The 16,471-nt window shown below is 42.7% G+C and overlaps 1 protein-coding gene across 1 annotated transcript in view; it reads right to left on the bottom strand.

Moving 5' to 3' along the window:
- Positions 1-344: 344 nt before the first annotated feature.
- Positions 345-16,471, bottom strand: part of CS (citrate synthase) — a 144,594-nt gene continuing 128,467 nt past the window's right edge. Inside the window, exons 10-11 of the mRNA XM_069230551.1 lie at positions 9,135-9,344; positions 345-2,076 (exon numbers count right to left, since the gene is read on the bottom strand). Of these exons, the coding sequence (XP_069086652.1) occupies positions 1,903-2,076; positions 9,135-9,344 (384 nt within the window). The 3' untranslated portion in view covers positions 345-1,902. The remainder of the gene's footprint in view (positions 2,077-9,134; positions 9,345-16,471) is intronic.

Genomic DNA, 16,471 nt, shown 5'->3' with positions numbered 1-16,471 from the left:
AGGGAACTCCCTTCACATATTATGTGTGGTAGAGATTTAAAAAAGGATTATCTCTAATTGGTTGAAGTCTGGTCCTTTTTGAAAGGGGAGACTAGGCTACTACATAGTGTGTTCTAGACCTAGAGGTACATCATCATAGTACTGCTGTTGAGAGATTACTATGTGGCTCCCAGCTTGACGACGGGGGATGATTCAAGCATGCAAATCTATGAAAGATACAATTTTGGAAAATATCCTTATAAGTAGGTTTGTTATAAAATTTTACAGAAATGTAACCCCGTGTGTGAATGCTGTCTCCACAAAACGAGGCAGTGTTCAGCTCACAGAACAACACACAATAAGGATAGAATTATTAATAAAAACATTTATTTTGTGTTGAACAGAACAACCTGAAGTCTGGGACAAACCGGACATCCATCCATTCTTTATACAGTGTTGAGTTGTACAGTAGAGTATTCATATTAAACAGAGCTACAAGCGGTTACAGAGTTTGGGAACATGTCACAGGAGTGTATTAATCGCTGCCCCTCCTGCAGAAGGGACGGCTCAAAAGCCCAAGCTCATGTAGTGGCATGGTCAGTCGTGCACAACTGTCCCACAGACTAATCCTGAATTTATTAGGGGTTACTTCAAACTAAGATTACAAAATCTGCAAAGATTCTGCCAGAGTGAAAGGGGCTCTGAACAGCAGTACTGTAGACACAAAAATACCCAGATTAATTTTAACACGTACAAGCTTATACTCCCAAATAACAAACCATGCTGAAGGATCTGGAGTATCAAAACCAAACCCCACTACTGGTTTGCAGGACTGGTCAGTTGAAAACTGAAAGCTTTTGACTGAAGACCATGGGGCTAAAAAAATATATTCATGTGGGCGAAAACTGGACACTAGTATGGAACATCCAAGCAGATGAGGAAGTCGAAGTCAAGAATACTGCACACAGGAGTTAGGCCTCAGCCACTGCTGGCACCACAGTATGTGGGTCGTTTTATCAACATGGGGGATGTAATGGTGTGTCGGCATTAGCATGGAGGCCAATGGCAAAACTCTTGCAAGGGGAGGGGATGGAGTCTATATTTGACAGTTAGAAGAAGCCAAAGTTGGGCATGCTGGCTTGGCTATAAGCAGTGAGCTCCTCGACTACATGGCATGCCATCCCAAACCAGTAAAATTCTGCTAAAAGATCAGCTTCCTAATGATTTCCAAAAGCGGAGCACCACAGCAATGGGCCAACTAACTACCCCTAAAGAAAGACATACTGGGATATTCAAGCAGCATGTGAGCAGTACTTTGAAAACAAATTACAAAAGTGTGTGTTTCACTGCAAGCCATTACTGCCCAAAGTGGAGTCTGTGTGAATTTCCGCAAAAGAGTAAATTGGGAAAGAAAAAAACATTAGCATTTGTCTGTATAAATTATAGAAGATAATTCAGGTTATTCTGTTTAGTCATGAGGACACCTGGCATGGATCGAAATCTGTTCAGAATGAAATCACCAACAGTCATGTGTTTAAAGGGGCAGTACTTGCCTTCATGGGCCACAATCCTTCTGAAGAAGACAACAAATACAGCAAAACAGATACAAACCAGTCTGTGAAGCAGTGTGGAAGCCCGCAAGGGCAAGAGGCTTGGAAACGTACATTGACACCCCCTTCTGCAACACAGGAAGGACATTACTAGACTCCACCCCAGGGTAAAACATTCCTGGGCAGCCTACAGGGCTGTAAAGGAATCTCCAATATCCCTCTTCTTTATTTACACCATAAATACCTAAACCTCTTTGTTGTTGATGCTCAAAAAAGTAATGCAAGTAGTCTTTCAAGGCCCTTGGAAGCGAAAGTTGTACTGTCTCTTTAAGTTCCCTTGATGGTTGGTAAGGCTTTCCCCAGGACAACGGCATTAGCCAGACTTAGTGATACTGACAAGCTTCATGAGGCCATCTGTACTCATGGACTTGGGTCGTTCCAGCGGGAAGCCCAGCGCACGGCTCCAAATAAGCTGGGCAAGGACACCCAAGGCCCGTGATACGCCGAACAGGACTGTATAGTAATTCATCTCCTTCATTCCATAATACTGCAGGAAATGAGAAAGCAACAGAAAACATCAGGACCAGCAGTAAACAAAAGTTTCAACTTAGCAAAAAGACATCACATTAAACCAAACTACCATCAACGATGCTCTAGGTGAAAAAGCACATTGAAAAAAACATACTGTGGGTGACTGCGCGGAGAGAAAGATAGGAAAGCAGGGGCTGGCCTGCATGTGATTCACATGCATAGAATTCAATAACATAACAAGAATACGGGACATCAGAGTGGATGTGCCTTGAAAATCTTTTTTCCTCAGTGTTAAAACAAGAGGGCACGGCACATGTCAGAAACTAGGTTCATCAACAATTAGAGAAGTCAAAATTAGAAATTATGAAAGGAAGGTAACTAGGTTAGGTTTAAGCAAACACAACTATCTCTACCAATATTTTCCGTTTCACAACATACTTAACTGCAGCTATTAGTTTTCACTACAATAAGACTGGAGCACTCCTCCAGGTCCCACGCACGACACCATAATTCTTAGCAGATAGAACACACTATGAAATGCAGTTACACAATCTACCGACCATGCACAACAAACTGATTACATGCTTACTCAATAAAGGAGAAGAAACTTTGGGGCATTGCGAGGGGTGAGAAGTACATGAGATGCTACAATACCAAGAGCACAATGTACTCTCAGTAATGGTTTGTTTTCATTTTCTAGTGACAATGTTATGAAATACTGCACACTGCTAGTCACGGTAGTCCATAAGAATATGAGAAGTTGTTGATTGTTTTCTTCTGCCATCAAAGCAAACAGGGTGAAATGGTCGTGAGGCTAGATATGCTGGAAATGAAAATTTCACTTACCCAGTGTACATCTGTTCGTGGCATCAGTCGCTGGAGATTCACATGTTCTGCATAGCTCGCCATCTGATGTTGGGTCGGAGTGTTACAAGTTGTTTTTCTTTGAAGAAGTCTTTCGAGTCACGGGACCAAGTGACTCCTCCTTTTGTCTCCATTGCGCATGGGCGTCGACTCCATCTTCGATTGTTTTCCCCGCAGAGGGTGAGGTAGGAGTTGTGTTGTAGTAATAGTGCCCATGCAATGGAGTGACTAAGTCTGTACCTATTTAAGGCTAAAATAATATATATATACAAATATACAAAGTTGAAGCTAACTTCCGAATTGCTACAGGCTCCCGGGGAGGTGGGTGGGCACATGTGAATCTCCAGCGACTGATGCCACGAACAGATGTACACTGGGTAAGTGACATTTTCAGTTCAATGGCATCTGTCGCTGTAGATACACATGTTCTGCATAGACTAGTAAGCAGTTATCTCCCCAAAAGCGGTGGCTCAGCCTGTAGGAATGGAAGTGGTTTGAAATAACGTTCTTAACACGGCTTGACCTACTGTGGCTTGCTGTGCGGATAGCACGTCTACACAGTAGTGCTTGGTGAACGTGTGTGGTGTAGACCATGTGGCTGCCTTACATATTTCTTGCATTGGGATGTTTCCTAGAAAGGCCATGGTAGCACCTTTTTTTCTGGTTGAGTGTGCCCTTAGTGTAATGGGCAGTTGTCGTTTTGCTTTAAGGTAGCAGATTTGGATGCATTTAACTATCCATCTGGCTATACCTTGTTTTGATATTGGGTTTCCTGCATGAGGTTTTTGGAATGCAATAAATAGTTGTTTAGTCTTTCTGATGTTCTTCGTTCTGTCAATGTAGTACATTAATGCTCTTTTGACATCTAATGTATGTAGTGCCCTCTCAGCTACGGAATCTGGCTGTGGGAAGAACACTGGTAGTTCCACTGTTTGATTTAGGTGGAACGGTGAAATAACCTTTGGTAAAAATTTAGGATTAGTCCTTAGGACGACTTTATTTTTGTGTAGTTGTATAAAAGGTTCTTGTATTGTAAATGCCTGAATTTCGCTTACTCTTCTTAGAGATGTAATGGCGATGAGAAATGCAACCTTCCAGGTGAGGAACTGTATTTCGCAAGAGTGCATGGGTTCAAAAGGTGGACCCATGAGTCTTGTTAAGACAACATTTAAGTTCCATGAAGGAACAGGTGGTGTTCTTGGTGGTATAATTCTTTTAAGCCCTTCCATGAATGCTTTAATGACTGGTATCCTATACAGGGAAGTTGAATAGGTAGTCTGCAGGTATGCAGATATCGCCGCAAGGTGTATTTTAATGGAAGAGAAGGCTAGGCTAGATTTCTGTAAGTGAAGCAAGTAACCCACTACATCCTTTGGAGTTGCGTGTATAGGTAGGATCTGATTATGATGGCAGTAACAGACAAACCTCTTCCATTTACTTGCATAGCAGTGCCTAGTGGACGGCCTTCTGGCTTGCTTTATGACTTCCATACATTCTTGGGTAAGTTGTAAGTGTCCGAATTCTAGGATTTCAGGAGCCAGATTGCTAGATTCAGCGATGCTGGATCTGGATGTCTGATCTGTTGGTTGTGTTGTGTTAACAGATCCGGCCTGTTGGGCAATTTGATGTGGGGTACTACTGATAGGTCTAGCAGTGTTGTGTACCAGGGTTGCCTTGCCCAAGTTGGTGCTATTAAAATGAGTTTGAGTTTGTTTTGACTCAATTTGTTTACCAGATAAGGAAGGAGAGGGAGAGGAGGAAAAGCGTAGGCAAATATCCCTGACCAGTTCATCCATAGGGCATTGCCTTGGGACTGCCTGTGTGGGTATCTGGATGCGAAGTTTTGGCATTTTGCGTTCTCTCTTGTTGCAAACAAGTCTATTTGAGGTGTTCCCCAGAGTCTGAAGTAAGTGTTTAGAACTTGGGGGTGAATTTCCCATTCGTGGACTTGTTGGTGATCTCGAGAGAGATTGTCTGCAAGTTGATTCTGGATCCCTGGAATGAACTGCGCTATTAGGCGAATGTGGTTGTGAATTGCCCATCGCCATATTTTCTGTGCTAGAAGACTCAACTGCGTTGAGTGTCCCCCCCCCTGTTTGTTTAGATAATACATAGTTGTCATGTTGTCTGTTTTGACAAGAATGTATTTGTGAGTTATAATTGGTTGGAAAGCCCGCAATGCGTGAAAAACTGCTAGCATTTCTAGGTGATTTATGTGCAGTTTTGTTTGGTGTACGTTCCATTGTCCTTGTATGCTGTGTTGATCGAGGTGTGCTCCCCACCCTGTCATGGAAGCATCTGTTGTTATTACGTATTGTGGCACTGGGTCTTGGAATGGCCGCCCTTTGTTTAAATTTATACTGTTCCACCATAGAAGCGAGAGGTAAGTTTGGCGGTCTATCAACACCAGATCTAGAAGGTGACCCTGTGCTTGTGACCATTGTGATGCTAGGCACTGTTGTAAGGGCCTCATGTGTAGTCTTGCGTTCGGGACAATGGCTATGCATGAAGACATCATGCCTAGGAGTTGTAATATAATCTTTGCTTGTATTGTTTGTGTTGGATACATGCGTTGTATGATCCTGTTGAAATTTTGAATTCTTTGTGGACTTGGAGTGGCTACCCCTTTTGTTGTGTCTATTATGGCTCCCAGGTATTGTTGTACTTTGCACGGCAAAATGTTGGATTTTGCAAAGTTGACGGTGAAACCTAGTTTGTAGAGGGTTTGTATGATTTGATTTGTGTGTTGTAAGCACTTTGTTAGTGAATTGGTTTTGATTAGCCAATCGTCTAGATACGGGAATACATGTATTGTTGCCTTCTGATGTGTGCAGCCACTACTGCTAGACATTTTGTAAAGACTCTTGGTGCGGTTGTTAAACCAAAAGGCAATACTTTGAATTGGTAATGTATTCCTTTGAATACGAACCGTAGGTATTTTCTGTGAGATGGATGTATTGGTATATGGAAATACGCGTCCTTGAGGTCTAAGGTTGTCATGTAGTCCTGTAGTTTTAGCAATGGTAACACCTCTTGTAGCGTGACCATGTGAAAGTGGTCTGATTTGATGTAGGTGTTTAGTATTCTGAGGTCTAGGATTGGTCTCAGTGTTTTGTCCTTTTTTGGTATTAAGAAGTACAGTGAATAGACTCCTGTGTTTGTCTGTGTGATTGGTACTAATTCGATTGCATTCTTTTGCAATAGTGCTTGAACTTCTATTTCCAGAAGGTCGGAATGTTGTTTTGACAATTTCTGTGCTTTTGGTGGTATGTTTGGAGGGAATTGTAGGAATTCTATGCAATAACCATGTTGGACAATTGCTAAGACCCAAGTGTCTGTAGTTATTTCCTCCCATGCTTTGTAATAATTACCTATTCTTCCCCCCACTGGTGTTGTGTGGAGGGGGTGAGTGACATCTGAGTCAATGCTTGGTTGTAGGGGTTTTGGGGCTTTGAAATTTCCCTCTATTCCTAGGGAATTGCCCTCCTCTGTATTAGCCCCGAAAGCCTCCCCTGTACTGTCCCTGGTAGCTGGACGGTGTTGCCTGCGAGGTGCTGGCTTGTGTGGCCTGACCCCGAAACCCCCCTCGAAAGGGTGTCTTGCGGAAGGTGCTGTAGGTTCCTCTGCTCTGCGGGGAGTAGAGTGCGCCCATGGCCTTAGCAGTGTCAGTGTCCTTTTTAAGTTTTTCGATTGCCGAGTCCACTTCTGGTCCGAACAGTTGTTTTTCGTTGAATGGCATATTGAACACTGCCTGCTGTATCTCTGGTTTGAACCCAGACGTTCTTAGCCATGCGTGCCTTCTAATGGTCACAGATGTATTAATTGTTCTTGCAGCTGTGTCTGCTGCGTCCATAGAAGATCGTATCTGGTTATTAGATATGTTCTGTCCTTCCTCAACCACCTGCTTTGCCCTTTTTTGAAGTTCCTTGGGTAGATGCTCGATGAGGTGTTGCATCTCATCCCAATGGGCTCTGTCATAGCGCGCAAGTAGTGCTTGAGAGTTAGCGATGCGCCACTGGTTTGCAGCTTGTACTGCGACTCTTTTCCCAGCTGCATCGAACTTGCGGCTCTCTTTATCTGGGGGTGGTGCGTCCCCAGATGTGTGGGAGTTGGCTCTCTTCCGAGCTGCTCCCACTACGAAGGAATCTGGTGGCAGCTGTGTGGTGATGAAAACAGGGTCTGTAGGAGGTGCTTTATATTTCTTGTCCACCCTTGGCGTTATTGCCCTACTTTTGACCGGCTCCTTGAAGATTTCCTTTGCGTGCCGAAGCATACCTGGCAGCATAGGCAGGCTTTGGTAGGAGCTGTGGGTGGAGGAGAGGGTGTTGAATAAAAAGTCATCCTCGACTTGTTCTGAGTGGAGGTTTACGTTGTGGAACTGTGCTGCTCTAGCCACCACTTGAGAATATGCTGTGCTGTCTTCAGGTGGTGAGGGCTTTGTTGGATATGCCTCCGGACTGTTGTCCGACACTGGGGCGTCATATAAGTCCCAAGCGTCTTGATCCTGGTCACCTTGGCTCATGGTGGTGTGAGCCGGAGAATGTGACGGAGTTTGCGCTGGTGAGACGTGAAGTACAGGTGGAGGAGAGGGTGGCGGAGTCACCTTTTTCACCATCTTTGTTTGTGGCGCCTGTTCTGTTTGAAACTCCAGTCTCCTTTTTCTCCTAATAGGGGGAAGGGTGCTTATTCTTCCTGTTCCCTGCTGTATAAAAATACGTTTTTGCGTATGGTCCACTTCGGTGGATTGCAGCTCTTCCTCAAACCTATGCTTTCGCATTTGAGAGGACAGTAATTGCTCCTCTGTATAAGAGCCTGGACCTGGGTCGGTTACGGGTTGTTTCGGCACCGAAACCCTGCCGGTATCTTTTTTCGGCTCCGAGGTGGCTTTTTTCTTTTTAGGAGTCGAAACCTCTCGGCGTCGATCTTCGTCGGTGCCGCTGTCTCGGCGTCGAGCCGTTTCTACACCGCTATCTCGGTGTCGTTGCTTCTCTCCAGCACTTTCTCGATCCCGAGAAGGCTGCGTGCCGGTGTCTCGACCAGAGTCGGACGATCTCGGCACTGTTTTGGCCTTTTTCGGTGCCGATGGTCGGTCACCGAACTTATGGGTGGAGCCATGGCCTGGTGGCAGTGGCGTCCCCTGGGCCTTGTCACTTTTTTTATGTGTTGTTTTCGACGTCTTACTCACGGTTCGTTGATCGTCGAATTCCTCGGAGTCCGATTCGTGGTACGAAAAGGTTTCTTCTTCCTCTCGTTCCTTGAATTCTCGGTGCGCTGTCGGCGTGGACGCCATCTGAAGTCTCCTGGCTCGACGGTCACGGAGTGTCTTTCGGGACCGGAACGCGCGACAGGCTTCGCAAGTCTCTTCACTGTGCTCAGGTGACAGGCACAGGTTACAGACCAAATGTTGGTCTGTATACAGGTATTTGTTGTGGCATTTGGGACAAAAACGGAACGGGGTCCGTTCCATCTGCGGTGTTAGACACGCGGTCGGGCCGACCAGGCCCCGACGGGGGCTCGAAAACTACCCCGAAGGGCACCGGAGCGCGTCGATCCTCGATGCGGTGTTGAATCTAACTACGCCGATCCCGAACGCAACAATACCGACGAAAATCCTTCCGAAATCTACTAACTTTCCGTTCCGAAACTCGGAGCGACAGGAACACGTCCGAACCCGATGGCGGAAAGAAAACAATCGAAGATGGAGTCGACGCCCATGCGCAATGGAGACAAAAGGAGGAGTCACTCGGTCCCGTGACTCGAAAGACTTCTTCAAAGAAAAACAACTTGTAACACTCCGACCCAACACCAGATGGCGAGCTATGCAGAACATGTGTATCTACAGCGACAGATGCCATCGAACACTTAATTACCACCAGGAGGAAGGACAGGGTGGATTACTGCAGTTAGGTTTTTGTAGCTGTTGCAAGTTTACAAGAAAGGTGTTAGGGGGTTGTACTCATGTACAAGGGGTCAAGATTTGAGGAGCACTGGCATAGCAGTGGGTGGGCCCTCAGTACTGGCACTGTAGGTGGGTTTAGATAAGTGTGAGAGTCTCAAATGACAAAGGGATAGTTCTGGGCACGATTTGTTCACTGGCAGATCTGTGTTTGAGTCTCACTACCGTTTGGTAAACTACGTAGAGGCTTTACTATGCTGCTTGTACAAAAGCATAATGTCAATTTGTGTATTCAACATCTTTCAGCTGCTCACCTGTAAGAGTACTCCGCTGTGAGCATCCACATTGGGCCAAGGGTTCTTAGCCTTGCCTTGCTCAAGTAGAACATCTGGGACTATCTTGTAGAGCTGAGATACCAGTTTGAACATAGGGTCATTTGGGAGATGTTTTAGGGCAAACTCTCTCTGGCAAGTATAACGTGGGTCCGTCTTCCTAAGCACTGCATGTCCGTATCCAGGAACCACCTACAACAACAAAAAAACAACATGAGAACTTGCCTCTGTGGCACGAGCAAGAGTCTTTGCATAACAAATACATATCAACCCTTGACATTTAGTCACAAGGCTATGGCTGGGTTTATGTCTGGAAAGTTGTGTATTGTGGCTTTAATGAGCATGTTGCTGTAGAGACTATTGTTCAACCACAAGAACCCACCCTACCCTTGCACCGCCAACAGCTGGCAAGCTTGGTGACTAAACTAAAAATCTTTTGCCAAAATGAGAATCTTAGGCAGTTTACAAAAATAAAATGATTAGTGGATATGTAGAAACAATGCAAGAGCAAACTGCTGATATAAAACTAGAGGTTTGAAGGTTGAAATGTTGACAGTACAAGCTTCAATGAATCAGGCGAGCTAAATATCTACTTTGTCAACAGAGTTATATCTGGTAGCGGTTGCGCTTTCCATGTTAGGCGAAATGGAATAGGCCTGGGTAAATTTTAATTACACCATTACATAACTTCATGTAACTACACACCATTTGTTGCAAAAAATTACTGTGAAGTGGCACTCGCAGAAAAAAGAAAAAAAACGCGCGGTAATAACAGAAAGCAAGTGGATGTTCAAACAGCTCATTTTTATTTATTTATTATTATTTTTTTACACCTTTTTAGCAAAAAATAAATTCTTGCTGCACAAATTGATGAGAACTCCTTTCAAGCTAAACAGGAAGCCAAATGACAAATTCGAATTTTGCATAATTAAGCATCATTTTGACAAAATTTCACGTAACAAAGTTTCTTACCTGTAGTTCTGCAGCTTGATGATTTTCTGGATTCATATGCTGTAGATTATTCTGCCATCTAGTGCTTGGGTCTGGATTTTCTACAATTTTCCAAACGTTTTTAGATGGTCTTCTCTTTCTACCTTTGTTTGCTGGTGGGTGTCGACTGAACCTCCATTTGGGGTCTCCTCATGACATTGTCTGACTTCCTCCGGATATGTCCACCCTAGTTCAACATTTTCAGATTCTCCCCCCTCCCAACCCCTACCCTTCAGTCTTTCCCATCTTCTTGGTAGGGATGGGTAGGTCACTTGTGAATCCAGAAAATCTTCAAGTTGCAAAAGTACACCCACAGGTAAGAAACTTTACGTTTTGCAGTGTGAACTTTCTGGATTCACATGCTGTGCATTGCTTTTAAAGCAGTTTCTACTACTGTGGTGGTTGGGATGAAGATGGGTATTGTTCGTAAATAGATGCTTTAACACCCTTTGTCCCACAGGAGCTTCTCTGGTCATCTGTATTTCAATGCAATGTTTTGTAAAGGTGTGCACTGAAGCCCAAGTTGCTGCCATGCATACTTCTGGTACATGGGTGTTAGACAAAGGCAACAGTAGCTCCTTTTTTTAATCCCATGTTAAGTGCGCTCCCAGTGCCATAGGTAATGCTTTCTCCCTGCACTGCAGTGGCATAATTGAATCAATTGTGCAATCCATCTTGCTGTAGTGTTTTTTGACACTGCTCTAGCCAGATAATTGTTGAGTTTTCCTAATAGGTTTTGTCCTTTCAATGTGAAAGATGATGCGATGTCTTGCATCTAATGTGTGTAAAGTTCTTTCCGCTTGAGTTTTTCGATTTTGAAAACAAAAGGGAACTTGAATGGATTGGTTAATATGAAACTGTGAAACCACCTTTAGTATGAAATGTGGCTCTGTTCTCATGACAATTCTGTCTTTGAATTTTAAAATAAGTTTCTTGAAGAGTGAGTACCTGTAACTCACTGGCCCGGTGTAAGGAAGTAATAGCTACTAAAAAAGCAGTTTTAATGTTAACATTTGCAAAGTCGCTTTGTGTAATGGTTCAAATGGATTTTTCATGAGTTGTGTAAGAACTACATTTAGGTTCCATGTAGGCACTGGTACCCTCTTTGGAGGTGCCATCCTCTTTGCTCCTTCTAATAATCTTTTCACCACTGGTGGGATGTGAAAAAACTTCTTCCAATTTGACCTCTTGAATAAGCCACTATAACGGCCAGATGAACCCTCAAGTAAACATAAATAAACCCCCTCTCGTAACAGATAAGTTAAATATTTCAAAACTGCCTTTTCTCTTGTGATCCTTTTGTTTAATTTCTCACACACCAAAGTGTAGTTTCCATCTTGCCATATAACATTTCCTTGTTATTGGTTTCCTAGCCTCTTACTCGTGCCATTGTATTTTCTGGCAACCTCAAGGGCCCAAATTCTAAGTCTTCAGGATCCACGCCTTTAATTTGAAATATTCTGGTTCAGGGTGCAGTGCTCTCCCGTTTTCCAATGACAGCAGATCCTGTCTATTGGTAGTGTTTGAAAAATTTCCATGAGCCACTTCTGCTATCTCCAAGTTCTAGGTTTGTCTTGCCCTCTGAGGCGCTATTAGGATCAGCGTCATGTGGCTCCCCTTGCATTTGTTGATCACTCTGTGTAACAATGGTACTGGTAGAAAGGCGTACGCAAATGTCCCTGACCAGTTTATCAAAAGGGCTTTCGATCAGGTGTGTGATTGGCTTGAGGCAAAGTTTTGGTAGTTTGCATTCCAGGGCATTGCAAACAGGTCTATTTTTGGTGTTCCCACTTCTAAAAAATGTTTTGTACTACTTTCTGGTTTAGCTCCCATTCGTGCGAGTATGAGGCCTGTCTGCCTCACAATTCTCCTTCCCAGGTACATGAATCGCTTGAATCGGTTTTTTTGAATTGCCCATTTCCAGAGCTGTTGAGCTAGTTTTGAGAGGGGCAGGGATTGAGTCCATCCCCGTTTGTGGATGTTAAACTCTGTTGTTGTATTGTCTGTTTGAATTAATATTGTCTTTCCAAGAATGCGTTTCTGAAATGCTTTCATGACTACAAAAACAGTCTTTAACTCCAGCCAATGTATGTGTTATACCGCATACTGAAGCTTCCAGATTTCTCTTATATGATGCTCATCTTTCCTAATAACTTCCCCCAGAGTCCCCGCTGTCAGAGCTGGTCTCTTCTGGTAACAGAGTTTCCTCCAATAGAGACTGAGTCCTCTTCTAGCTGCGGAACGCTTACCCATGAATGGAATTCAATCTTGCTCCCAAGAACAACTTCCCTTGTTCTAGAGATCATTTCTCTAAGTTCAACGAGAAACCTAGAGAGTGTAGAGTTCATCATCCTTAAAATGTCCTGCTTGCATTTTTGGTAAGAGTGTGCTCTTACTAACCAATTGCCTAAGTACAGATACACATGTATGTACCCTCCCCCACCCCCCACCCCCCTTCTGAGGCGTGCTGCTACCACAGCTAGGCACTTCGCAAACACTCTTGGTGCCTATTTGATTCCAAAGGCTGGAACCTTGACTCGGTAATGTTATCAGTCTACTACAAATCTCAGTTATTTCTTGTGTTTTGCATTCAAAGGTATGTGCAAGCAGGCATCCTTTAAGTTTATAGTTGCCACACAGTTCCCTTCTTGAAGTTGAGGAATAATGTCTTGCAAAGTTGTCATCTTGAATGCTTTGTGTTTTTATGCATTTGTTGATGTAACCGAGGTCTAAAATTGGTCTCCGGGATCTGTCCACTTTTGGAATTAGGAAATATTTTTTGTAATTTCCGCTGTTGATATCTTGCTTTGGCACTGCTTCTAAAGCCTGCTTGGCTAGCGACTCTTTGACCTCTTTGAGGAGTCAATTGTCTCCTCCTTTGAATGTATCCTTTTCTTTGCTCCGCCCCCGACCCCTATTTATCAAGTGGGTATTTTATTAATTCTATGCAATATAAAAATGTTATTATGTTTAGAACTCCCCTATTTCGTCCCAATGCTGGTGTGTTTGCCTGTTAAGTAGAGCATTAGAATTGGCAATGCGCCATTGGTTTGCTGCACTGTGTTCTATCCTCCGACCCATGAGCTCTATCTTTTGTGAAAAAAATCAAAATTGAACTTTTTTCATCCAAAAAGTGACAAAGTACAAATTCATCTTTTTCTTCAAAAAAGTGACAAAGTCTCATTCTGAGTGGGGACTTAGAAACATTTTCAACTTTTTCATCCAAAAAGTGAAATAATCCAAACTGAACTTTTTTCATCCAAAAAATTAAAAAGTACAAATTCATCTTTTTTTTACTTGGTCGACTTTCCTCGCTGTTTTCCAGTAATTCTTCAAAGTTCCTTTTTAAGTTGAAGACGTCTCCATGAAAACGTCCAAACCCAAAATTGTGTGTGTTGGGGGGGGTATTCTGAAAATGGCAAACTAGGGTGGAGACATCCGTAGGAAGTGAGACAATGTCACGAGGAGACACCAAATGGAGGTTTAGTCAACACCCACCAACAAATAAAGGTAGAAAAAGATGGACTAAAAATAAATACTCTTGGAAAATAGTAGAAAATCCATCCCCAACCACAAGATGGCAGAATAATGCAAAGCGTGTGAATCCAGAAAAGATTCATGCTTTAAAATTAGGTCAAAACCAACTTATGTGAAGTTTGCAGACCCCTAATAAAGGGCTCACTCTTAAAATTAACTCTACTCTGTGCTAGCAGTCATTGCAGCAGATTTGAGGCTTGGTTGCATGTTCAAGGCTTCAAACCATAGATTATGCTGTGTGCCATCTTTCATGCCACAAAAAAAAAATCCCCAGGACTGAAACCTTTCTGCCCAAACCAGAACCAGGGTAAACTATGATAAAAAAAAAACATACAGCAGTTCTCATTCGTTCGCAGGTCTGTGCCACCAATGCAGATCCTACAACAACAGGTATTGATCTTTCACGTCCAGAATAAAATTCAAAAGAATTCAAAACAAGGCCGTCTCATTACAAAAACTAAAACTGTACTCTGCTAAACGTATATAGACAGTTGCAAAAGTGACAAAGGTGCAGTGCTCAAAGTAAAGGTGATACAAAAGTACAATGATCCACATTTTATTTACACTTACATGACTGTATACAAGATCAGCAGCACATGATTCTTTGTCAGACTAGTTTGTGATACACAGTCCCTGTATTGAGTTGACGTTTGCTGTCAGACCACAACAAGAAGATTCACAGGCTGCGGGCCCCTGCTGTCCCAACTGACAGTGCATTGGGGAAGAAACATCCTGATAGGACTCCTCCCTTATTCGTTGCAGGCTACTCTTGAGACAGTATGGTTTAATTGGTGGTCTTTGGATTCGACCCATTTGGGCAGGAATTAATTGACTTTGGCAAAGATACTAGCCATGGTAAGGGAAAAGCGAAAATATACAGTACTGCTGGGGGGCGTACAAGTGACGGCTTACCTGTTAACTGGCAATCAATTTGGCATTTAATTATTCTCATATTTGACACTAGGCAATCAGTATTGACCCAGTCTACATGGCATACATCTCAGAGGCCCTTTGCAGTTATCAAACTCTAAGCACTTAACCAGTTTTACCTTATCCTAATTTAGCTGAAAATCTACAATGTGATTCCAATTAATGTCAACAAGTAAACATGTAACTACTGAACAAACTTGAGACTGAGGAGACTAGAGGCATAATTTGCTCACTGCAGTTTTCAAGAAAGGGCTCCAATCAAGCAAGAGACACTCTTCTAAAACTTGGACACAATGCTAATCTTTGCAGTAGGACTGGATGATCCACTGTCAAGGGTGGCTAAGAGGACTACTGCAAGATTGATAATTGTCACTGCCAATAAGACTCTCACATTTAACCGCTAGGGCTCATTAACCTCAACTGGAGTTTTTTCAGGGCTCCAGTCTCTCATCACTCCCAGAAGGGTGAGACTGGAAACATGCAAGTATTTGGTCAACACTGAGACAGGTCTAGTTTTTTTTTTTTTTTTAACCAGTGATGTTCCACGAAATGCTTCAGCATGTCTGATTAGCCTTCTTGTAAGGAGGCATTGAGGATCACCAAGTACAGAATTCTGAACTACTTTAAAACATTTCACCAGAAAAAAAGTCAATGGAAAACAGACCTACCAAACCTATGCCTTTATTACTGAAGGCTCTATGACTGGGGCACATTACAGACTTGCTGCATGAGCTAGAGTAGAAATGTAACAGAGAAAAAAGGGGTCTTTGCAAAGCCTGATTACCCTTGAACAAACAGCCCTGAACAACTTGCCCCCACTCCAAACAATCATTTGCAATTCAACAGGTCTCTCATTTTCTTGTGTTAGAGCTACTGGCATTGTAAATTCATAACCAGACTTTTCGTGCCACAAACTGGTCAACCCTGCCTCCTAATTTCGTCTTTTCCAGACATACTTCCAGTGGAACTGCATAAAACTAAGCACTTTCATGTACATTCCTCCTCTATCTGCAGCAAAAAATGAAAATTTTGCTATTTAGCAGCATTTAATTGGTCAAACTTTAATTTAAGCATGCCAACGTTGTTTACTGACGGCAAATATGCGCATACAAAATACATGATTTATACTTAAAAACAATAGTTGAACCATGGAACAAATGGGCCATACAGAAAATAAATATTTTTTAAAAGCTAATGTCTGCATATTAATACAATTGCGTCTTAATATTTATGTTTGTGTTGTTTTACTGGTGTGTCCCATATGGTATTTAGCTGCAATTTACATTGTTTAGGTGTGATTCACTCCACAAAGTTTTATAGCATCTGATAACATTGCTTCTGTCTACAGAGCAAGCCGGCCAGTCATTTACACTCATCTGAGTGATGCTGCCCTTTCACAAACACATGTTAATGTTTCTACTCTGTTTTTGTTTTTCACGTTAAACTTGTGTCTCCCCAGCAATCTTATTTACGTTAATTTGCTGTATTTCACAGTGTTAACGAGTAAAGAGTGATTCATGTCTGTGTTCAACATGTTAACATCTTGCTGTTTAAACTTCCAGCTTGTTTATAGTTTGGAGCGGAGGGACATTTTCACATGTTAGAGTTTTTTATTTCTAATAAATTATTTATTTATTTTGCCCACAGCAAATCAGTGAGGCAGAAAAATAACTGATGGCCCTTTAACAAAAATTGTTTGTGCCCTGCATCGGAACACACTGACTCAAATTAAGCATTGCAAACATAATAAGTGTGCCTTCTTTAAATCCAGCTGTTACTCTACACAGAAGGCTGATTTATATTTCCTTGAAAGCGAAGCCATAAGTTTTATGTTTTTTGCTTATGAGACCCACAATTGTCTT

The sequence above is a fragment of the Pleurodeles waltl genome, chromosome 4_2, assembly GCF_031143425.1.
Source record: "Pleurodeles waltl isolate 20211129_DDA chromosome 4_2, aPleWal1.hap1.20221129, whole genome shotgun sequence".
Classification (NCBI taxonomy): Eukaryota; Metazoa; Chordata; class Amphibia; order Caudata; family Salamandridae; genus Pleurodeles; species Pleurodeles waltl.
The sequence above is the reverse complement of the archived record's forward strand: the minus strand, read 5'-3'. Positions and strand labels throughout refer to the sequence as shown.